The following is a 24,234-nucleotide window of genomic DNA, read 5'->3' as shown; positions in this document are numbered from 1 at the left end:
ACACCATCTGCACAAAGTTAACCTTTGATCAACTTTTTAATGCAACGATACAGTGACTTCTCAAGCAAGCTGATTTCGTACAAGAGCCCGTCCGAGTTTCGTTTCCCTTTTAGATGAGATCTGCACGAGGGCAAGAGTTTCCTCTCCAAGAAGCAGAAAAATACTGACTGCAGAGAGTGCGAGTCCAAGACGTTTCCACTCAGCTCAGAAATGTGCAGAGGTGTATGCACGGAAGAGCGGGTTCCTACACGGATTAATCAAGCCTGAGGGAAAGCAGCAGCGTTGCAAGATTCATAATGCGTCTGGCTGACACTGTATGAGAAAGCATGAAGACGGAGGGAGAAAAATCTACACAAACCCAGAAACTGCACATAGGAACAGGCCAGCCCGAGCCTGGAAATACAAGGAAGCCCGCTGGGAGGGAGAGGATCTGCAGCAGCACCGCGTCACAAGCCACTCTGCGGCTGGCGTCAAGGAAAGAGTCCTGACAGCGAGCTCGAATACAAGCTATATTATCACACACTCTTCTAAGAACCAGGTGATCCCGCTACACTACAACTACAGCAGATATTGCGGGTGCAATGCATGAGATACAGACCTGTAGTATTACAGCATGAAGATATCGTTGCAGCAGATAACACACAATTAAGCAACCACAAACTGAAGTCTATACAAAGCGTTCAACAACTTGTCTGGGCAAAAACCCTAGATTTGAGCTAGAAATCCCTTTGGTGCTTGGCTTCCCAGCTGCCTTCAGCCATTCTTCCACCAACACCAGAAAAGCAGCTATGTTAGTTCTTTGCAGAAAAAAAGGGTAAGGACTGCTGAGGCACCTTAGACTAGGAGCCAGAGAAAAGTTTGCTTTACCACATGAATGAAGTGGCCTTGAAAGATCAAGTAATCTGGGGAGATACCCAAATCTATGAACTGCCTCATAGTAGCACAACAAAATCCATGCAAGCTGCATCACAGAAGAGTCTGGATAAGGCCTGGCAATAAGGCGAGTAACATAAGAAGAAAAGAAGGTACCTGGCATCTGGGATTTCAGTTATATCTAGGAAAATATCAAATCCATTACTGCTGCTCAGTTACCTGGGACAATAGATGACGACTGCAACAACGTTGTGTAACTGAATCTAAATAATTTACTGAGAAATCCACTGACTTCCAATTTGTTGAGATGCTGCAACCACTTCTGAAGACTCTTACAGTCTGTGTTGCATGCTCTGCAAAATTCCCGGATACATATTCTCACACACAACACTCAAAGTGGCTCCAAACCTCCTTCCTGCCATTGGATGAGCAGCAAGGGCTATTTTCAGACCAAGGGTACATTTTAACCCAGTGTAAGTTTTGCAATAAAAATAAAGCACACACAGAGCGTTGAGTGCCATGAGCGGCACCACCTGGAACAGGAAGGCCCATTAAATAATAATGCTTTTACCACAAAGAAATCTCGTTTGCATTAGCAATACACGTTTTCAACTGCAAGCGTGATTTAAGAGAGCCCCCAAACCTAGGAGCAGAGCATATGGAAATATACGCCCCGTGCGACAGGAGAACAAGGTAACCCAGCGGGGCCAGAAAACCACGGGGCCTTTGAACACATGACCGCTCTTGCTCAAGTTTGGTCACCACAGCTAATTAGAGATTTTCATACAGGAGAAATGACACCCAGCTCCAGCAGTTTTTCTCGCAGCCTCTTTCATTTCCTGACAATTTTCTGTTCAGTCAGCATTCAAATAATTTAGTTCACAGGCTAGTTACCATGACAATGGATTGACAGTAAAGGAACACCCTTCCTTGAATCATTGGTCTCCCCCCCCCAACTCTCAGATCTGCTGAGGCAAGCTCGCTTCAAGCCCTAATACAGGGAACTGGCAATAAAGGCCAGCTCTCAGGCCTTCTCTACAGCAGCGTCCTATCGGCTCTCCTTCCCCAAGGATGGACATCCGTAGTAGGCTCTCTCACGAGTTTCCGAGGAATATGAACACCCCAAAAGCCTTGGAACTGTGCTAGCTAAACTGACTCTGTGTTTTTAATGTTTTATCCCCACACAGTTTTAATCTCTGCTGTTGCTATATTATGGATCTTTAATTTTTATTTTGTGTGTTCAAAATCTTGTAAGCCAATGCAAAGGCCTAGATGAACAAGCAAATTAAAATGTCAAAAAATTTAAACAAGTTAATTCCATGTTCTGAACTGGACTTGCAATTCACCAAATATTTTAGAAAGCAGTTATAAAGATGTCCCAGCATTAACATACTCCTAGTTCAAAAAAGCCACACAACTCCATGCAAGTGCATTCCTCAGAAGCGTGTGCCGATAAAGACATTTTTAATCAGATGAAAGCATTTTACTCAACTGCTTAAGGATGCATAGAAATGCAGCGACAAACAAATTTACACAAGTTCTATATTAAGAACAAACTGGGCACACAATCGATTCTGACCCAACAGCCTTCATATGTAATACACGAGACTTGTACGCATGATCAAATATTAATTGTGATCAGACAATACCATGCTTTTTTAAAAAAAAATTGAATAACTGAGGTTATTCTCTAAAGAGAAGGAAACTTTCCCCTACCCTGCAGTTAACTGCAGCCTGACAGCAACAGCCCCAAAGGAAAGCTACTAAATTCTGGTGCAAAGACAAAGCCTTCACACGAATTGCTTCTACACAAAAAGCAGCAAATGCTCCACCAAAGCAGCCCAGCGGGAAGACAGCACGGCCCGGAGCACTTTAGCCCCGTCCCTGCCAAAATTAAGGCCAGAACAGAAACCTGTTAGGCCGAGGAGCCACAGAGCGGAGCAGGGCAGCGTTCAACAGCTGCAATCAAGGCCTCCTGGTTCAAAGGCTCATCAAGGGTGTTGCCTCCGTGCTTATCACGTACAGAAATCTATTACCTCTGGCCATAGAAACACTCCGCCATCCGGCATAGCAGTTATTGCTTCACTGCTGTTATGCTTAGGCCTGAAATACCCAGCCTATAACTTTAACCGAAGACTGCAATCACCTCTGTGGGCTTATGCCTGGTCCCCTCATTTGGCCATAAGAACCAAACATTCTGTGCTAAGGAGAGAAGGCAGATACACGCCACTCAACTTACTCAACTACACTGGAGATATACCCGTGTGGTGTAGTGGTTACAGTGTCGGACTAAGATCTGGGAGACACAAGTTCAAATCCCCAGTGGGCCATGGAAGCTTACTCGGTGACCTTCGGCCAGCTGCTCACTCTCAGTCTAACCTACCTCATGGGGTCGTTGTGAAGAAAAAATGGAGAAGAGAATTATGGTGTAAGATGCTTTGACCCCCTCTTTACTGGGGAGAAAGACAAGGTATGAATGAACAAATAAATAAAAATACTTGCCTCCCATGTTAAACTGCATTCTAAAAACCCAACACTTCTGGTGTTTAGCTTATACTGGAGCCCATAAGATAGATCTGGAATTATTAGAGTAGAATTTGTATCACAGCAAACCGAACACAACCACCCAGCAGCCAACTATGAGGGTCCAACTGGCCAGCCACCTAGAATTTTGGCCTTCATAAGACTAGACAACAGACTGAGGATTTGCATTTCCTTGATGGGGTACAATCCATGCTGGTCTGGAATAGAATGGGCCCCAGAACCAGTGCAGGGGAAAAAAGCTTAAATGTTAGGTACATAAAGTATGTCAGATTTTGGTTGACTGGGATACCTAGACAGCATAAGTTCCACCTTTATGTATGGAGGAGGTTATCTGGAGGAGGCGGTATTTGGTTTTAATCTGTAATGCTCTAATTACTTCTTGTAAGCTGCCAAGAGGAACGGTGGGGTATAAATATTTTTAATAACAATAACTGCCCTTATATACCATTTTTCTAGACAGATTAGTGCCCACTCAGAGCAATATTCATTTTTATTATTATCCCTACAATACAGCTGGGGACCCAAGGCTACCTGCTGAGCTCATGGGAGTCAAACCAGCAGAGTGCTGACTTGCAACCCAACCACTTAACCACTATACTGTTCCCATATGTTTGGGAGTGCTATGTCATGCTTAGTGTTGAACTCGCATCCTCTAGGTGAATCACCATACATTTCTTCCCACTGTAAGTGAATCCAGAGGATCCTTAGTATGAAACCACCACCACCACTACTTCTACCGAGCTTATATAGCACTCTTCTAGAAGATTCTCTTCTAGAAACCTGGATAATCCCTTGCTCTACCTAGTTATGCCCCGCCCATATGCCTCTTCATTTCAGTGGAGCAAAATATTTGAACTCAATATAATTGCCCCAAATACTTTGATGCCTGCCTGAGGCAGAAAATAATAACAACTGCACTTATATACCACTCTTCCAGACAGTCATTGTTGTTCTCCACAATACAACTGGGGAGCTGGGGCTAAGAAGAATGGTTGACACAAGGCCACCTGCTGAGCTCCCGGCAGTAGAGAGAGTTAAACCAGAAAAAAAAACATCGTTCATGTCATTTCCCCTTTAACTGTTGCAAGTTTTGCATGAAGTGGAAGACAGACTGGTACACAACAGCAGCAGCAGCACCGAAGGCATGGCGGTCAGCTAAGCCCAGGTGCCAGAGGACAACCCTCCTTGAAGCTTACCAGAAAGCAGCTGGAGGAAAGCCACAAACCCATGACTTAAACTCGTGCCTTGCCTATGGTAACTGCTAAGACGGCCACTTCCCAACAGATTCTGAACCAAACAACAGAAGGAAACATCCCCCAGGTCTTTCAACAGGTGCCCATTCTCCCTGAAGGAAATACAAGGATGGGGGGGGGGGAGTTTGGCTTTGTAGTAGAGCATCTGTTTCCAAAAGAAAATCCAGACCCCTACTTTTCCAAGGTATGAGCTTTCTACAAAGCTCCCTATATGAGAAGTGCAAAAAGGCATGAGTCCTTATAATCGAGGCAAAGGGTGGGAGCGGTATTGCAAATCAGAGCGCCAGAAAGTAACACACGACCTATTTATTAACGTTATTTATAGTCCGCCTTTCTCAGAGACTCAAGGCAGATTACACAATATGAGTCCCTACAATTCCAAAGACACTTCAATACACACGTAATAGGGTATTGCATGTCATAATTAGCTTGATAGAGCAGGGGTGCCCAGTGCAGAAAACTAGCCTCTGTTCCTACCGCAGAAGCTCCTGGCACCTTTTGTGAAAAGGGTCAAGAAATAAGTGATACAAAAGAGTAGCTTTGTTTAGTGCAGCTCCAAGGTTCTGCTCTGGCTTGCAACCCCATAAAAAGAAGAATTAGGGAGCAGGGAATATGGAAGACCACTAAACTGAGAGCTTCAGGCAGGTAGCCGTGTTGGTCTGTAGTAGATTTGAGTCCAGTAGCACCATAAAAGCTAACTGGATTTCCAAGAGAAAGGAGTAGGAGTCCAGCAGCACCTGTAAGTCTAACAAAATTTGTCAAGAGTTATCGGACTCTTGCTCTTCTCTGCTGCTATAGACAGACTAACACAGTGACTCATCTTGATAGATTTCCATGGTGTGAGCTTTTGAGAGTCAGAGCTCCCTTCCTCAGTCACATTCAGAAGTGAAAGCAGTAGAAAAGTGCTGAAGTGAGCTGTGACTCAAGAAAGCTCCTACTCTACCAGAAATTTTGTTAGTCTTACAGGTGCTACTGGACTTGTGCTCTTTTCTACTGCTACAGGCAGACTAACCCGGCTACCCATCTTGATCTTTCTCCACAGAAGTGGAAGCAGGCACGGTTTTATCCAGCCAGCAGGTGGGAAGGGTATTGAAAGTAAGGGTCGCTTCAGGAGAGTGGCTGTGTTGGTCTGCAGCAGAAGAGCCAGATTTGGGGCCAGCAGCACCATAAGGGCCAATTAGATTTCCCGGGTGTGAGCTTTTGAGAATCAGAGCTCCCTTCTTCAGATACACGCAGAAGAGGAAGCATGTGGGGTTTTATCCAGCCAGAAGGTGGGAAGGGCATTCAGGAGTCTGACCATGTTGGTCTGCAGCAGAAGAGCCAGATTCGGGTCCGGGAGCACCTTAGAAACCAACTGGATCCGAAGGGCTTGAGCATTCAAGAGTCCCCTGGAAGTTTCGAGAGCACCTTCGAGACCCACAGGGCGAGCTTTCGAGAGAGCCGGAGCTCCTTCGTCGGATACACGCCGAAGAGGGAGACCCCGCCTTAAGAGGCAGCTGACGAAGGGCGCTGTGGCTCTCGGAAGCTCACACCCCGCGGAGAGGCTCCGGATTGGAGGCCGCCTGGGATCTGGGTTCGAATGCGGGGCGGCCAACGGCCACGCAGGCGACCGTTGAGGAGCCAACGGCCGGTCTGGCGGGAGGGGAGGCCGCGGAGGTCCGGCGGGGTCGCCTCAGGGAAATGGACCCGGTTCGGGCTCGGGGCCCCCAACGCCCCCCGCTGTGAGGGAGGGGAGGGAAGAGGAGGGAAGGGCCTGCTCAGGCGGCGACGCCCCCGACGCGCGGCCGCTTCCCCTCCGCGGGAAGGAAGGAGGGAGGGAGGGAGGGAGGCCGCCGCCCCCGGCCCGGCCGCTCACCGATGGTGGAGATGAAGGTGGTGTTGAAGGCGTCCTCGCTGAAGCGGAAGAGCAGGCAGGTCTTGCCCACGCCCGAGTCGCCGATCAGCAGCAGCTTGAAGAGGTAGTCGTACGTCTTCGCCATCTTCGCTCCCCGCCGGACGACTGACGGCGGCGCCAGTGCGCCTGCGTGCCGCCGCCCGGGAAGCAGGGGAGGGGCCGCGCGAGCGCCCGCCGCGCTCAACAGCGCCCCGCCCCTCCCGAGGGGAAGCTCATCGCCGCGCGCCGGAACAATACGTCGCGCGCGCGCAGCACCCTGGGAAACGTAGTCTTCTCTCGAGGCCACTCGCCTCCAAAGCTTCTGAGGGTGCAATACGCAGTTTGTAGCCCATCGGCTCCCTGAAATAAGCTGGTGTAAAAACATCAGTGAATGTCCCAGCGGTTGCTTAAATTGTATTTTCACAAGTACTGTGTAATCTACCTTGTGATCTCAGTGAGAAATAAATGACGACGACATACAATAGAGAAGAGTCCAGTAGCACCTTTAAGACTAACCAACTTTATTGTAGCCTAAGCTTTCGAGAGCCACAGCTCTCTTCGTCAGACGCATCCCCAGGAGAGCGCCCTCTGCCCTGCCAATCAAGCAAAGGGGGTTGGCCGGCAGCCATTCCTTTTACACTGATTGGAACGAAGGACGGCAGCCTCGTTGTCACTCCGGCTCCTTAGGGCCAATCATATTCAGACAACCACACAGTGGGCGGGGCAAATCGATGAAGACGTTAGTAACTCAAGTTGGCTTTTGAACTTGGCGGAGAAGAAAAAGAAGGGCGCCGGCCTCCGTTCGGTTCCTTCCCGCGTGGAAACCTCCCGCCGCCCCAAAGCTCCCCCCTCCCCGTGTCGTTTGAAAAATTTAAAACGTCTGAGGGAGCACCGCCCCAACCATAGAGCCCTAACTCCTAGAGGGCGCGTTGGGAAGACTAACGGAGGTGGGCGTCACCTTGGCGACGGGCGAAGGTGGAGCTGCGGTAAGACTCGCTTCCGGCAGGGAAAGAAAACGCCATGCCTGTGAGTGGCTCCGGGGGGCGGCTGGGCCGTGAGGCGGGAGGGTCGCATCAGCGCTGCTGTCAATCAATCTGGGGGGAGGGGGGCTGCGCTGTCATCTAAGGGAAGGGCGGAGGGGGCTGCTGGGAACTGGCCTCCCAAGGGACCACGGCGAAACAGCATTGTCTCTTTTCTTTGCACGCCCCCCCCGAAGTAGTAGGTGAATTCAGGCCCTCCCTCCGCAACCCCGTAAAGTGATTCCAGCTTCTTGGTCAGAGATCCAGCTGCAAACCCCAGTTATATTCTGAGGCTAGTATAAGGGAGCTGGGGCTCAAAGGGGGCAGAACTTCCTAAGAAACTCAGTTCTGAAACATGGAGGCATAGAGCAAGAAGGGATCTCCAAGGGTCATCTAGTCCAGCCCCTGCACAATGCAGGAAATTCACAGCTCTCCACCTCTCCCACCCCCGCTGACCTCTGCTCTATGCCCAGATACTGAACACACACCAGTATCAGAAGTGCTGCCTAAGTCTGATCCAGCTGCTAAATTATTTTTTTAAAGGCCAATGCCCAGGTCTTTTAAGGTGCTGCTGGACTTGAATCTTGCTCTTCTGCTACAGGCCAACACAGCCACCCACCTGAAAAAAATCCATGTTATGAAAAGGGTGTGTGTGTGTCAGTCAGTCAAAGGGAGAAAACCCTGAGAATCCAAATTGTCGTGTCCCCTCCCCCCATACCTCAGCCAGGGGATGTGGGTCCTTTTCAGATCCAACTGACAGTCAAGGATTCTAGCAAAGGGGCAGGGGGTTAAAGGCAGCCGGACTGTTTGTGGAGAACCGAATTGCCTTTATGGGGTGGCAATGACAGGGGCTCCCCACTCTCCCTTGCTGGAAAGCAGAGCAGGTGAAGACAGCCATTTCCGGCTGCTTTCTAGCACTAGGTCTTTCCAGTGTGATTCTTCCATGGTTTATTCTGGTGTGTGGGGATTTAGAAGGATGATACTCTTCATGCTGCTGTCTCTGCATGGCTGCTAGCAGCAGCAGCCCAGTTGCTCTTGCAGTTCTTAATGTTCAAACCGCCGCAGACCGTCCAAGGAGAAATCCTGCTCTTTATTCATGTGCTCTTTCCAGGTTCCAGGGCTTGTTTTGTTTACTACCCTTTCACTGTTCACTTAGTAACGCCATCTAATAATGAAAAGCAAGCACATGGCCTTCCACCATATGAGGAATCTACACCATAGTAGTTACCATGGCCTACAAGTAAGCAAGGTTGAGTAGCCCCTTCGGGTGGGGAAAAACAGTCTCCGGTGCAAGGCCGGCTGAAACATGCGGCACAGAACAAACCTCTTTTTCACTGTAAGGAGGTAGATTGTGCTTCCTTGCCATTAGTATTTGTGAAATGCTTTCTGCAATTGGGCAACAGACCTCTCAGGCCAAGGAAGAGAACCGTAGCACGATATTCCTTAGAAAGTATCTCATTCAGCCGAACTCAGAAGTCCTGCTTTGCTTTATTCACTGAAATAACTCGCGTTTGGGTATGTTGTGCAGCTGGCAAGAGACTTAATTCATCCGTCCTTAGAGGAGGAGAGGAGGAGACACAAAAAGAAACGTCTGGTGCAGAGCCCAAATTCCTACTTCATGGATGTCAAATGTCCAGGTAATTATGTCATCAAATGCTCCCTTATAGACTACAGAAAAATCAGGTCAGAGTAGGGGAGATGAGGAGCAGCTTGCCCCTCTAGGTGGAGAATAGGAGTACAACCAAGAGAAGAGGAAATGGACTTGTCGTTTCCTTGACTAAGTGACCAGCTTCATTTAACTTGCTGTCAGTGATGGCAAGACAGGCCTAGGTCATAAATCTTTCCAGAACGAATTTTAACATGATCCACTCATTGGTTTTAGTATTCCAATATCCTCCTCATGATACTGGTTTATTGAAAAAGCAGCTATGCCACTACTGCTTTCTTTTTTAAAAAAATGAAAATTAACTTTAGTTTTGTTACATTTCTTTGCTGTAAGATTTCAGCTTTTGACAATTAATATCCTTAGAAGGAAGTGATATTTCAAAAAAAATGCTTTTGACACCAGTTTCCTTGCCTATAATACAGTTAATTTCATTTAGTTGGAGAACCCCCCCCCCCCAGTTCTGCTTTGAGGAAATAAGATATTTGATCTCTTTGGCAGTTTGGAAAAATGGCCGCTGCAGGCAAGGTAAAACTTGCTGACGTGGCTGTTTTCCCTTTTTCACTTCTGAAACATTGCAGCTGCTTATCAGAACATTTTATGCGGAAGGTCAAACTGCAAATAGCTCCCTTCATATTTCTAGTTGGCAGTGCAATTAATGGGAGATATTGTGCCTAGGGATCAACTTATTGTAAATACACAATCTGTGTGCATACCACAATAAAAACTGTTGCTTCCTGCCAACAATTTTTGCAAAAAAAACCCCCCTCACCTTGGGTATAGTGGAAAGCAGTGATTGGCTGAAGTAGTTGATTAAGCAGAGAAGAATAAATCTTGGCCTTAGATGTGAATAAGAGCAGCCCAGGAAACCCCGTCATTTGTTACTTGATCGTCCCTCTCCTAAGGAAATCTTAGAGAGAAGTGGCCTGCCTGAGCCAGGGCAGACCTGTGGAGCTATAAATACATGAACTGCCTTGAGGTCTCGTCTCTTGGCTGGCGACCTCTCTGCAGTCCCTGCCTTTCAGGCCTCTCCATTCTCGCTCTTCAGTCACTGACTGCCTTAAGATGCAGCCCTGGCTCTTTTGCCCTTCAGGCATTATGTATCCTCTGCAGTAAGAAACACACACAGCCGGGTGTTTTCTTTCTGTCTCGGAAAAACTGTTAACCAAGGAGTAAACAAGGGCAGGCATCCAAAGAGTGAATTATATCCATTTCCCCCAAATAATATCTGTTCAGGGAGAAAGAGACTACCATCCCCTAGTCTGGCAGTACTACCTGAAATAGTATTGCCAGCTTTTTCAGAAACCCCATTTGGTTTCAAAGATGATTCTCCATGCTGTGTAGGGAGCGGCTGACAAGCCCGGTGCCCTCCTGGGTACAGAGACAGGCTCTTTGCATCCTAGCCAAGTTTCTCAAGGTGTCCGGTGCTCAGTCAGATGGGTTACTCTTTCATCAATAAGTCAGTGCTCTGTTCTTCTCTGGCCCATGAAATATGATGCTGCAAGACCTTTGTTGATCACTAAAGATGCCACAGGACTCTAATGCAGCATTTACAGCTGGGGGAAACTGGTCTACAGGACTAAAGGTTCTGCCTTCCCTTCATCCCCATCTTGGGGATGAAACAGCACCAGCTGTGTGGGCTTTGGTATCTGGGAAGTCTCTAGCTACATGTTGCCCATGAGGCAGACATGCAGCTTTCGTTCCTGACCAGTATCTTGGAGGGGCCACTTTGGCTTCCTACCTGCTCCTTTTCATGTAAGAAGGTAGATCCATCCATTGCTTATTATGTGCATGTGCCAGGCTCATGGTTGCACCTCATGTTGAGTTGGGTCCTCAGGTTAAGATGGGGAGGTTCTGACTGGACCATATGGAAGATAACCTGGAGGGCAAGAAACCAGCCTTGTAAGAGGCTAGGTTTACAAATAGCCAAAAGTCAAGGGAGTGTCGAATGAAGAGCATCAAAGCTGAAGTGGATGGAGAGCCCAATTCCCCACCCAGCAGCTCTCCCGTAATTCTCCCCCCCCCCCAATTTGGAAAGTGTCAGCTCTGCACACTTCAAGAGGGGTTGCATAGGCAACGTCAGGGACCTCGGGAGGGCCTGGCTTTTAGTTTCATACCTCAGTCTAAAGTGAAATGTATGCTTTTAACATTCAGGATGCTACAAGATCACCACGGTGTTCAGCCATGCCCAGATGGTGGTTCCATGCATAGGCTGCTCAGCTGTCTTGTGCCAGCCCACAGGAGGCAAAGCCAGACTCACAGAAGGTAGGGGACCGCATCTTGCCCCTTTAAGCCAGACACACCACTCTGCCTTGACATTTTTCTCTTTGGGCAGTTAGACATCATTATTAAGAAGCTCTTGTAAATTTCTCTCCTTATTTACATGTGAACTCAAATGGGGAGGGCTCATAGCTTAGCAGCAGAACTATCCTTTTGGCTGGCCAAGACCCTGGTCTCTCCAGGCGAAGAACTGGAGGTTACAGGCCTGGGAAGAACTCTCTTTTAAGACCCTGGGAAGTCACTACTGAGCACATGAAGCGATATTGGGCTATGCGGACCAGCCATCAGCATTTGCCAGATTCACACATGGTAGAACGAGAGGCATTTTGGCTTTCTTTTTAAAGAAACAAGTGAATCCTCTGTTCAAATGCTGCATTCTGAACTCTGGCAGAAGCAGAGCCAGGCAGTAGTCAGAGGCTGGTGATGTTGTCCAAAATACAGTGGTTCATGCACAGTGGCACCTAGAAGGCTTCTTAGCTGTTTGCCTACTGCCCTTTTTAGATCAGTTTCTTATTTTAGAGGGGGATTAATTCTGTTGGATTTCCTTAAAGAAGACATTGCATCAGCATGGCAGGGTGAGGCATGCTGACGGCTGAAATACTTTCACGCACCTGAGAACGAGAGACAGAATTGGTTCATCTGTCCCCCCTCCCCTGGTCATTGTGTATTTAAGAACGGTGCTGAGCAGCGGGAGACATTTCCCTCATAGGAGACCAGTTTGGCAAAGGCTTGTGTAATCTCTTCTTTGATGCTTTGCAGGAAAAGCTGTGCTTGGGAAATGCTCTGCTGGTTGACTGTTCTGAATACCCAATTATGAGGGCAGACACAATTGCGACAGCCTTGATCGCCTGGAATGTTTCTTGCCTGTACCTGATGCACCTTCTGCTTTCTTTTCAGGTTGCTCATTTAGAAGAAAGCAGCACTGATTCCTTCGCTGGTGTACATGCCATGGAAGCCTTATCTGACACCACAGCTGAATCTAGCAAGTTCATTCTGTCCCGCTTGGCAAAAACCCAAAAATCAGTAATCCACAAGAGTGGGCCTCTGGTCCGTGCAGATTTTTTCCCTGCGTGTTTTGGGATAATTGAAGTCTATTTTTGTAGCTTTTATTATGTAAAAGGCTTTTAATTACACAATCAAGCTGACTTCCTGCATTTCTTTTTTTCCAGTATTGATTAACTCCTTGCTATGGGCAAAGACGTGCAGTCTTGCAGAGCGAGCCCGTGTTAGAGACCTCCCTAGGAAGTGGGTACTTGTAGTTGAAGCTTGTGAGTTTTGTAGCTTTGGGGCCAGACACCCCCCGCCCCTCCGCTGGGGCGAAGGCCAAGGACAGAAAGGACCAGAAGCTATGCAGGAGCATTGGTGCGGCACTTCTGCTCAGCTCCCGTTTTGCTGCAGTTGGGGCTTTGCCACAGCGGTTATTGGTGTCTGGTGGTTCAGTCATTTAGACCTCGCTTCAGAACTCTCTGGAGCCTGCCTGAATTGCTGTTAGTTTCAGCAGCAATTTGGGCTAAGATAAAAGCCTCATTAAAACGGTTACAATTGCTCTCTTGAGCTGAGGCAGACTGCAAGGCCTTTGGGCAGAACACCTTCTGCCACAATGAACTGCACAGCTCTTAAATCTATCCTGGGCAGTCCAGAAAGGTAGGCATGCTCCATCAGCTTCGGCCAGTTGAGCAAACCAATCCCTGCAGTGGTAAAACGAAACCGAAGCACCAAAAGAAAAAGGATTAAAGTTGTTGGCGCTTCCAAGCAGTCAAAGAAAGTAGCACTTTTACTATGAATTGCCTTCAATAAGGAAGAGCTCTGCTGCCGCCACCATAATTACCACAAATTGCATCTTACTAGTGGTGTACAAAATGTATCCAGCAGTGCAGTTGTGCAGACATCTAAAGACATCACTGTTGACAGTTCTGGCAACTCTTGGTAAGCCAACAAGGCCTCATGTCGAGGTGGAAGTCACTTTCCCCAACTGAACATGTATGTTTTGCTTTTGAATTTTGATTGTATCAAAATCAATAAACCGCTTGAAACAAGAACTGCGACAGTTTGGACTGTAATTTTACCAGAACAAAAATTGTAAGTTATATAGAAACAAAGTAGAGGAGGTTTAAATGTCTTAATGGCCAATTCAGTGGTGTGAATCAGTCTGTGTGGGTCAGTCCTGGGGTTTTGGCCTTCCACGCTTTCAAGAGACGTGGTCACCTCAGGGACTCCAGGGCAGCCTTTGCCAACTTCACTTGCTGTGTTTTGCAGCTACAGAGAGATCCCAGATCCCAAAGTCAGCTGAACACTCAGTCCAAAATAGAAAGTGTTTTATTGGTTGAGGCCTACAAAAGACCAGTCACAATTGTTAGAGAGATCCAACTAGGCATTGCACATGATTAGGAAGCAGCATTAACAGTTCAGTCAAATGGGTTGGGGATTCTTAACATTGTCAAGGTAGATGGACCACAGAGCTTCTGGCATACTCCAATCCAGAGATGACCCCCCCTCCCTCCCTTACAGAATGATTTCAATTGCTTCATGGTATCACAGAAACGTCATTGAAATGACAGAAATGACACACCATAATCTGTCTCCATGGATACTGCAGTAGCCCTCCTAAGGTTAAAGAAAAGAGAACTCGAGTTTCTAATCAGGCACCCCTACATGGAAGCACAAAATAACCAGAGCATCTTTTTGTTCACTGCATTTCTACAGCTTAGGAAAATCCTCTATTTTAATCTGTTAATAAAAAGTTTGGCATTCAGCAAGTTCATGCTGGAAACAAAAAAAGGCATGAAACCCTCAGTTTAACCCACTGAGGATGGACAGGTGTGGCAGAGAGTCGTTCCTTCAAGTACCTCCACTACTGATGCCATGTGAGCAGGAGTTTTGATTTGTTTCTTAAACATGGTTGTATTTGGTAAGAAAATGCAACCAACCATTTTAGGTACTGCTGGGCCAAGGCCACACTCGATCCACCTGAAGGAAGAGCCTAGGAAAAGCATCACTTACCTAAGTGACCAGTAAGAGACTAGAAGCAGGGACTGGACTCAGCATTCCCTCACTAAGTCAGGCAAGAAGTCCAAGCCTGGCCAAAGACAGGCCCAAGACCAAGCCAAAAGGCAGTGGAGCAAGCAGGCCCTGCGAAGGCCGGCAGGCCAAACATTACAGCGCTAGATTTGCATTTTAAGGGACCAAGACAAATACTGCTAGGTAAGAGTTTCCCAGTCTAAACTTACACACATTTACTCAGAAATTAAGTCCTCTTAATTCAATGGGGTTCACTCTCAGATAAATAGAGGATTGCACTCTGATGCTGTGTTATTTTTGAGGATCAAATCTGGGAGGAGGGATTTGGAAGAACGAGAAACGTTGACTGAACAAGGAGTAACTGAAACCTTCAGCACCTGGTGGTAAATGGACATCTGGCTTCTGTGTCTACACATCTGCCAATGTGAGAAGTCAAACCCATCAAATAATGCAGCCACGTGCCACTTTACTATTCCTTATCACCACATCGAAGGCTGGACCTTGACAAATACTCCCAAAAATCCCTGCCTGAGTCAGCCTCCAGTCCCCAGAAATATCACTGGGCCAGCAAGCTCTGAGGGAGCTCGAGGGAACTTGGCCTACAGCTGCTCACCCCGTTGCTGCCTTCCTCAGCATGACACACAAGCAGGCTGAACAGAAGTGAAATCTGGCACCAAGGGACCTCCCTCCCTCCCCTACTGGGACAGCAGCTGGTCAAAAGACACCTTTCACCAGAACGGTTCACATTTCCAATACTATTTTGAATGTCAGAAAACGCTGAGAAACTCGGGTAAACCTGTCCAGGTACGGAAGGCGTCCCCTGAAAGGAGGCCAAGGAAGACGTTGGATTAGATGCCTCAACAGGGACTGCAGCAGGGAAGGGAGCAGCAAAGTGATCTGAGAGCCATCTCATGCGGCCTCAGGCGAAGAACTAATTGCTGGTAAGAGATGTGGCAGTTGGCAGTCGAGAAACTTCTCTGAAATTCCTTCTTCAACATGGCAGCGCTAGAGTCATGTGGCAGCTTCCCTGAGAATGGCAGATTCTAACAGCACAGTCCACATAGAAGGGAGGGGGCCCCTTTTAGTTTTCCAAAAGAATCCTTTCAGCACTATGCACATTTATCAGCAGACACAACTCTCAATTTTCCTTTTAGAGCCTTGCTCAACCACAGAAAGAGCTGTTTTTATCCGTGTGTTATCCTAACTTGTCTTTTTCAAATTCCATTGCAATTTTTAAGGCAGTTTTGCAAAGAGAAATGGACTGCATGTTACAAATAATAGTCACCACCACGCCCTTCGGTGGTGTCAGCATGCCCCCTTTGGGCACCTCAGAGTCCCCTTCCTCAGGGAGAACGAGCAGGACACTGCTTGCACCCACCGCCCCGCCACAGTGGTAGGCATAGTATCGCGGTTGCCTGCAGAAGCCGTAGGTCTGCTTCTTCTCCACAACCTGCCAAGCCATTCCATATTTATCATCTTTGCTCCATGCCGCCTCTGTCTTTGGCACTGCCGTCCACAGCATTGCTATGGTGCTGGGCTTGAGATAACCTGGAAGGAGTCCAGTGGTGAGATTTTGCCACTGCCCGAGTTGATAGCTGTACAACATGGCATTCCCAAATTTAAGAAGGTCTCCCACGGTCGACAGGAAGCCTCCACCAGCCCACTTGTAGGAGTTGTCCACATAGGGTGTGTTGACCAACTGACCCTTTTTGTTGTGAGTATAATACCTGGAAGGAAAATGCAAGGAGGATTACCATCCACCAAGAAAATGAAGTCCCAACTTTATTCAGATGTAGCGTATCAGTCAGACAATGGCCTTTCCAGAAACTGTAGCAGAGCAAGTTCAAGGGGATTAGCACCCATGGGAGGGCTGAAGGTTCTGGCAGCAGCAGACAGAATATTAGAGGAACTCAATATCCAAGAGGCTGAAATCACCTATTCAGCATGAATGGAGAACAAGTGTGTGGGCAAAGAGATTTTTGAGCTTTGTAAACAGGAAGCTGTTTTGCCACTTCAACTGGGGAGCTTCCTGTTTTTGGAGTCACGTGATATCTCCTGCCCACTGTGCTGTGCTCTCCAGGCTGGTGATTTGGCAGAATCTGCACCGTGACACCCTGCTCCGTTAACAGGCACAGACTCACTGCTGCCCGGCTCCACATCTCAGCACGCAGCTGTCTTCAAGCGAAACGTGGCCCGCAGGATACGTGTGAGAGAACTGCAATGGAGCTAATGAAACAAGAACACCCCTCCCCGCCCCCAGCATGGTGCCCTGGAAACAGGAGATTCTGCCTTGATCGGTGAACCCTGGGTTGAAATTCCTACTCTGTGGGTGGCCCTATGCTGGGCAGAAGGCAAATTAGGAAACAGGTGGGTTGGCCAGACTGGAGGAAAAGGCAGTTCCAGCCCCACACCCTGGGACAGAGGGCGCACGGGACTCCCGGCTTCAGTGCTTCCTAGCCCTTGGAGCTGCGAAGAAAGGAAGTGGCTCCAGGCAGAGAAAAAGGAAAGCCCCGGGGGGAATCAGACAATTATGGAAATGCACAGAATATACTGCTGAAGCCCCCTCCCCCGCTCCAGTCCCTGTCATTGGACCAGGGAGACCTTTACACACACGGCTGGTCCTTTCGCACAGGAAGAGTTTTAAAAAAAAAAAACAGTGTAAAGTAGTGATGACTTCCCTCACTCAGTCATGTCTCCCTACCCCATCCTTTCCTGTTTTAGATCAGTAATGGAAGAAAACCCTTCCCAGTGGCTGCATCTGTTAACAAAAGAAATCCAGAAATGCGATTCGGTTTCGTTTTCTCAGCCATGCCGGACGCTCCTCTCGGCTGGTCCGGGAGGAAACGACCGGGCACCCTGACCGGGCGGCTGATCCGCAAGGATTAGCCCCCAGGACTCCCAGGGAGGGAGCCAGGGTCCGGGACGCGGCGGGAAGAACTCCCCGAAATCAATGCGGGGGGGGGGGAATTGCCCGTTTGTCCCTATGGAGGCCGGCAGATGTGCGCGGCGCCTCGAGTGCCGCCGGGCAACGAGAAACGGCAAGTAAAAGAAACAGGCGGAAGCCTGAAAACAAGCGAATCCCTTCTGTTTTACAAGCGTTTGTGAAGGAGAGGTTGATCTGAAGAAGACTCGCTCTTCCCCTTCATTGAGTTCCAGAATTTTGTTGGCGCCCCCCCCCCCCCCAAATGGCAGCAAAGAAGCAAAGTCCCGCTCTCGGTAAGTCAATCTCGGCTACTTTGAAGGGGGAGTCGCTCGAAGAGTTGGTGCGCAGGGCGGTGGTGGAAGCCATAAAACCCTTTGTTGACAAGCTGAACGAAACTGATCAAAGGGTGGGCTTAATTGAAAGCGAGGTGAAAACCATTAAGGCAGCAGCGGGGGGGGGGGGGGCAGAAAAGTCTGCTCTGGAAAGTGCGTCACTTGTGAAGGCTACAAAAAAGGAGCTGAAGTTGGTGGAGAACCAGCTGATCGGGCTACAGGTGGAACGAACGCAGACAATTTTGCGTCTCCAAAACGTGAAGGAGGAGGAAAATGAGGATCTGTGGGATTTGGTCTCGGAATTACTGGCGACACCCGCGAGGACGACTAAAGAAGAGGTTAAAAGCGCCATTTTGGAGGTCCGTCGGGCTTCTTCAAAATATGCAACAAAGCGACAGTTGCCTCGTGAGATCATTATTGACTTTTCATCTAAAAAGATTCGGGACACCATCCTATATAACTCATACAATGCGGATTTGGACTTTATGGGTTTGAAAGTCAAGATTTTGAAGGACGTTCCATTTTTAGTCCGGAAACGGCGTTTTAAATATAAAAAGTTTGCAGCTCTTCTGAGGGACTATGGAATAAAGTACAAATGGTTATTCCCGGAAGGAATATGGTTCAGATATAAAGATCAGGCCTATAAGATATTATCAGAAGATCAACTAAAGGATTTTGAGAATAAAAACCCAGAACTCTGCTGCACCAAGAACGAAGAAAAGGAGGAGCCGGAGGGGGGGGGGGGGAGGAGAGCATCGCAACAGCAGTTGCACAGAGAGAATTGCGTCTGGGACCTAGAAGGGGGAGGAAAGTTTAATCAGAATTTGAAATGTTTATTCTCTGTATGATTAACCACTCCATCATTACTCTATGGAGCTATTTTTGTATTATGACAGTATGAAGGGAAACATTGAAGTGTAGTGTTTAGTGTTTGTAGTTCATTCCCCCCCCCTTTTCTTTTTCCACTCCCCTTTGTCCCTTCCCTCTCCCCTTTCCTTGTGATAGTTTGGTGTAGTGTCTTGTAGTTATGAAAATAAAAAAATTTATAAAAAAAAAAAGAAATCCAGAAATGCCTTGCTAGCTCCAGAGGATGTAAGAAGCAGGGGTGGGTGGGAGAGGCTAAATGCAAGGCTGATCCAGTCCCAGCACCATTCAGTGCTCAAGGAAGGGGCAACTACAAGAAGAAAGGCAACAGAACCTAGCATAAGCTCTGCACCCCGGCTCACTTTCTCTCACCCTGTCCTTAGTGGCTTGAGAAGAACCGTCGCCGTCCAAGGCCCCACGCTCAGACAATCATTTCACTGCCTCCAACCACAGATTCATAAAGGGAGTCACAAGGGGGTAGCACTTGGTTGTTTTACAGCCTCCACCTCCCCTTTTACTTTGGTTTATGCTCATGCTCTGTAAGACTGATTTCCATTTACAAAAATTAAGTGCTTGTCTTCATTTCCCAAAGCAAAGGTGTTTAGTTACTCTCACTACTAATCTTGGGTGGGAACAAAGGAAACAGTGGTTTCTGTCTACAGTACCTGCTACCTATTGGGAACGGTCTAGCTTTGGGTTTCCTGTACTGAGGAGGGAGGGTTGGACTGAATGGCCTTTAAAGCCCCTGCCAACGTCAGGACTTTAACCTTCTTGAGATGTGTGAAGGGAATAGCATTTTAGTTCCTATATACCTTGTTACATCCAAATTAATTCCAAACTGGCTAGAAAGAAAGCTATTCTGATGATAGTGTTAAGTCACTGGGCTTGGAAACAGCTGGCTCAGTTGTGACTGAAAGACAGACTCTGGCAAGGAGGAAATGCCTTATAAAGACAGACACTGCTGACAGATGCTCCATACAGCAGTCCGGTCCCCATTCAGGCCTTGGGCCTCCTGGGGCGGCTGCCTGGCCACCTACCTTGCTCTGTTGTAGATCAGAGGCTCGTTGTCATCCAGGACAGTGGCCAACATATCCAGGTCATGGAATATTTTCAGCATGTACTCGGTGAATTTATGACCTGAGGCTCTCTCCACAACCGCACTCAGAAGAGTAAAGCCATGAGTCGAATACAAATACTGAGTCCCTTGAAGGAAGGGAAAGAAAGGCCCGTTTACACTCTAATCTCATGCTGTGGTCCATGTTCTACCTCATTTCCCTTTAAGAAGGGGGTCTGTCTGCTAAGGCGATAGTCATGATGGGAAAGCTAAAGAAAATGTCCTCATTTTATAGGTTGGCTATAGATTTACACATTTTGAATATAATTAGTATTGTCTCTTCACAGCCACAGAAAATACATTAAAAATTTTCATGTACACACACACACACAGGAAAGACCAAACTGGTGCAAGGAAAAGAATGGCTTTTGAATCAGGTGAGGGGTGTGGGGGGAAGGATTGTCAGGCATCTTGCCCAGTAAAAAAAAAGTGGCCTTAATGGCCCAGGGTGCACCCCACGTTTCCCTTTGGCACCTTGGAGCTTTGGGGCAAGGGCGTTTGCAACTCACCTGGTTTAAAGAATAAAGGATCATTTTTAAAAATATTCAGTGACTCGATCACATTATCATATTTCTCTTTCAGATAATATTCTTCGTTGTCAAACTCTCTTTTTCTCCTTCCCCCTTTTGAATTTTTGCTTTCACGTTCCAGCTTGGATTTTGCATTCACTTCTGAGTCTTTATCCTCTTTCTCTGCTAGGTCAAATTTTGTGGCACCCTTTAAAGCTCTGTTAAACTTTTCTTTCTCTTCCTTTACTTTGGCAATGTCCTTCTCATAGTGGCGAATTCCACTTAAATGCGAGGCAAGCTGTCTCGTAGTAATGGTGACCTAGGTTTTCAAAAGATATCAGCTCACATTACTGCAGCAAGAAAACCCTGAAAAATAATAGTAGCCCTGATCGATTTCCAGGGTGTAAGAAGAGAAAAGCACACCTGGGAGGCCGACCATTAATCAGCCAACAGTAAACTAATCCCTAAACTAAACAACAAAAAGCCAATGCAAGCTGCCAGAGACACACTGGCCGATCACGAGGATATATTTCCCTGTCTCAGAAATGTCAAAAACGGCCTCGCTGCCTGGCTAGATAGCCTAGAAATTCCATCAGGCCATCAAAACACATTTACCTTGGTGCCTTCATACTCCTTTTGAGGAAACTCTGGGACGTACTTCTGAACAGGAGCGTCTAAATCCAGCCTTCCTTCCTCCCACAGCTTTGCCACGGCAACCATGGTCAGAGGCTTGCTGATGCTGGCAATTCGCAGGACAGTCTCCGGCTTGCAAAGGACACGATTCTCCAGATCAGCATAACCCAAACCTGCGAGGGAAGGGCAGTTAAGAGCCATTCCAGGCACCACATTTCTTCACGCCTGTGGAAAGCAGACAGTCAGGCTGACTGAGATGCTTCCGAATAAGACAGGCAGGCGCTGGGCCTAAGAGCTCCCAATCAAATGAAGGGCAGCACGTGTATCAGGCCTGCAAAGTACTGTGTGTAGCAGACACATGCGTGTCCTGGTCTTAGTATGACAGCAGCAGCTAGTCAAAGAAGACAGGCTATATATACACACACCGAGCTCCCATGATAGGGCAGGATTTTAAAAAAATGGCAATGCTGCTCAAAAGGGACTGTAGGTGAAAAGAGGACTGGGGGGAGAAAAATATTTAAGTTCTAATAAAGGATTTATTTAGTGACCAAAAAATGGCCTTGTTTTAAATTTAGGCCTGGACAGTTAGGTCTGTCCAAGCAGGATTAGGGGACACTTATCAAAGGGGAGAGACCAGCAAAGAGCAGGCCTGCCAGGGCTTGGGATCAACTTCTCCCACCACGTGTTTTGGACAAGGGGACCCAGGCTCCAGGTTTCTAAATCTAAAGCAACTGCATCCTGCCCTGCAATTTCCACTTGTGGCTATGGAAACAGTATTTGTGAATCATTGTTTTGAATATTATACGGTAATATTTTTGGAGAAAAGAAAACAAACCACAGTCTTCAACAGTTTACAAAAATTGATCCCACTTGCCTTCTGACCACACTTCCTTTCCGTCAACAGCAACGCCGACAACTACGCCCGGAGCTCCCACTTCATCCTGTCAAAAATATGAGACTGTTTCAGCTCACGTTTTTCCAAAAGGGTATTATGCGCCCATCCCATACATAACTCAGAACAGACTAAGTCCTGCCAAACTTCAGTGTGGCCACATCCACTTGCCCACATCACGGTGTCCACCTATGCACTAAAGTCACACACAGAGGCGGCGACTGTTCTTGCAACGTGGTTTTGTGCAAGCTCAGGTCACCCTGACTAAGGGTCACCCCTTGCCCCATACACCACAGTCCCTATAGGACCACCACTACCCTAAGAGGGGCTGTAAGGGCGGGACGGGGCACCAGGTCTCCCACAGCACAACCATACAGTTCCTGCTCAGGCGAGACAGCACTCTGCACGCGCCAAAGAACACCTTGTTTCCTTCCATAAGTGCCGCTCTGCTGTCTCTACAGAGCATCCAAGCCTGTATCATTGCACAAAACTGCTTTTCATTGTATACTAATTTATAAGAATTAAATATTTATCTATGACCTTTCTTTACAAAATTGGTTGCCAGAGCAGACACTTCTGTATTTATAGATATCTGTCTACAGAAGGGGAGGAAGTCCTATGTGCACGGGAGCACTTTATCCTGAAGTTCCCTTTTAGAAAACGGCAAGGGCTTTTCTCTGCTGGGAAAGGCACTCTGCATATGCTCAGGGGGTATTCTCTTGAGGTAGTTAGCCATAGGATCTGTAGGGCTCAAGGTGGAGGGGGGCAGGAATGCGCTCTGCAGATGCTCGCTGAAGGGGGGAGGAGAAAGGCACTCCACACATGCCCAGGAGCACTTTATCCTGGGATTTATTAAAAAAAGAGGCTTCTTCAGTTGGAAAAGCGAGTATGCACATGCTCAGGGCACGTTATTCATTTATTGAAGGCATCTGTGTCCCTTCCCTGTCCGTAAAGCATATCCACCACGGGGAAGACAGAAAGCGCTCTGCACATGCTCAGGAGCCCTTAAGCGCTTGCTTTCCAATCCCTTCGCGAGGGGGAGTCTGCATACGCTTAGGCAGGTCCTCGCCTCTTTACCTACCTTGACCCTCTGGAGAAGTTCCCTGCTGCTGTCAACTGCCCGGGCGAACCCCACGGCCCGCCTGTCTCCGTCGTCCCCCGCCGCCGCCGCCGCCGCTGCCAACGCCAGGCCCAGTCCCACGCCCAGCCGCCAGCCGCGCCGAGGCGGGCCCCAGGGGACTCCGAGGCCGCTCCCCAGGCGCCTCAGGGGCGCGCGGCCTCCGAGCAGCGGAGCCTTCCTCAGCGCCGCCAGGCCCGCAGCCATCGCGCGGCCTCGCAGGCTCCGGCCCCTGCACTAGGCCTCGCCCGCCGTTGCTAGGCGACGCTTCCGGGAAGGCCGGCCGCCGTGCAGGAGTAAGCGCCACTCGAGCGCGTCGAGCGGAGCGGCCTCGCTTCCGGCGCCAGGCGGGAGCAACCGCTCCCCGAGAGCATCGAGCCACAGCTTCTGCCCGCTCCTCTCGCGCGCCCTGCAGGCGGCCGTTCATTCGCTTGCATTTTAGGGGGCTTTTCTCTCCGCGTGCACCCCCCCCCTCTTATTTTCACCACCTTTGAAACGGGCATCACCGTGATTTTCTGGCTCAGAAACAGATTGCCAACTCTCCTGGGAATTTTGCGAGGAGGAGCCTGGAGGGCGGGGTTAGGGGAGGGGAGAGACCTCTGCGGGGTATAATGCCATAAAGTCCAGCCTGCAAAGCAGCCATTTTCTGCAGGGGAACTCATCTCGGCGGCCTGGAGCTCAGTTGCCATTCCAGATCTCCAGGCACCACCTGGAGGTTGGCAACCCAGATCGTTTTATGCTGCCTCTAGGCACAGGTGCACACACGGCCAGCCTTACCCTGCAGCAACCCACCCACCCACCATGTTTTGGAATCCAATTAGGACTTTAAAGAAGGAATAATGGAATTTAATGCAATATATATAGCATAGTGGTTAAGTGGTTGGGCTGTGAGCCAGCCCTCTGCTGGTTTGATTCTCACTACTGCCTTGTGCTCAGCAGGTGGCCTCAGCTCCTCCTCCTCAGCCCAGCTCCTAAGCTGATCCCGGATGAAAACAACACTGACTTGTTCCCTGCTCTGAGTGGAGCACTAATCTGTCTAGAAAAGCAGCATATAAACACACTGTTATGTGAACTGCTGTAATATAGTGGTGAAGTGGTTGGGATGTGAATCAGCACTCTGCTGGTTCGACTCCCACTCCTGCCATGAGCGCTCAGTAGGTGGCCTTGGGTCAGCTCCTCCTCAGCCCCAGCTGTATTAAGGCAATCATGGTAAGACTGACTAATAACAACACTGCTCTGAGTGGGGCACTAATCTGTCTAGAAGAGTGGTATATAAGCGCAGTTACTACTTTCTGCCTCGAGAGTATTTGGGGCAATTATGTTAGGT

The 24,234-nt window shown here is 48.4% G+C and overlaps 3 protein-coding genes across 3 annotated transcripts in view; 1 reads left to right on the top strand and 2 right to left on the bottom strand.

The window, feature by feature from the left end:
- Nucleotides 1–6,669, bottom strand: part of RAB8B (RAB8B, member RAS oncogene family) — a 28,204-nt gene extending 21,535 nt beyond the window's left edge. Inside the window, exon 1 of the mRNA XM_055002551.1 lies at nucleotides 6,526–6,669. Within this exon, the coding sequence (XP_054858526.1) occupies nucleotides 6,526–6,649 (124 nt within the window). The 5' untranslated portion in view covers nucleotides 6,650–6,669. The remainder of the gene's footprint in view (nucleotides 1–6,525) is intronic.
- An 849-nt stretch (nucleotides 6,670–7,518) lies between these two features.
- On the top strand, nucleotides 7,519–13,544 carry RPS27L (ribosomal protein S27 like). Its single transcript, XM_055002929.1, has 4 exons — nucleotides 7,519–7,569; nucleotides 9,091–9,199; nucleotides 11,380–11,490; nucleotides 12,403–13,544. The coding sequence occupies exons 1-4, from the start codon at nucleotides 7,564–7,566 to the stop codon at nucleotides 12,429–12,431; spliced, it is 255 nt and encodes an 84-aa protein (XP_054858904.1). The 5' UTR covers nucleotides 7,519–7,563; the 3' UTR covers nucleotides 12,432–13,544.
- Nucleotides 13,545–13,803: 259 nt separating this feature from the next.
- On the bottom strand, nucleotides 13,804–23,120 carry LACTB (lactamase beta). Its single transcript, XM_055002996.1, has 6 exons — nucleotides 22,872–23,120; nucleotides 21,773–21,839; nucleotides 20,881–21,071; nucleotides 20,266–20,584; nucleotides 19,680–19,845; nucleotides 13,804–16,250 (listed from the first exon to the last, which is right to left on the bottom strand). The coding sequence occupies exons 1-6, from the start codon at nucleotides 23,112–23,114 to the stop codon at nucleotides 15,719–15,721; spliced, it is 1,518 nt and encodes a 505-aa protein (XP_054858971.1). The 5' UTR covers nucleotides 23,115–23,120; the 3' UTR covers nucleotides 13,804–15,718.
- Nucleotides 23,121–24,234: the final 1,114 nt, after the last annotated feature.

Source organism: Eublepharis macularius, chromosome 18 (genome assembly GCF_028583425.1).
Source record: "Eublepharis macularius isolate TG4126 chromosome 18, MPM_Emac_v1.0, whole genome shotgun sequence".
NCBI classification, from domain to species: domain Eukaryota; kingdom Metazoa; phylum Chordata; class Lepidosauria; order Squamata; family Eublepharidae; genus Eublepharis; species Eublepharis macularius.
This window is presented reverse-complemented; position numbering and strand designations above follow the sequence as displayed.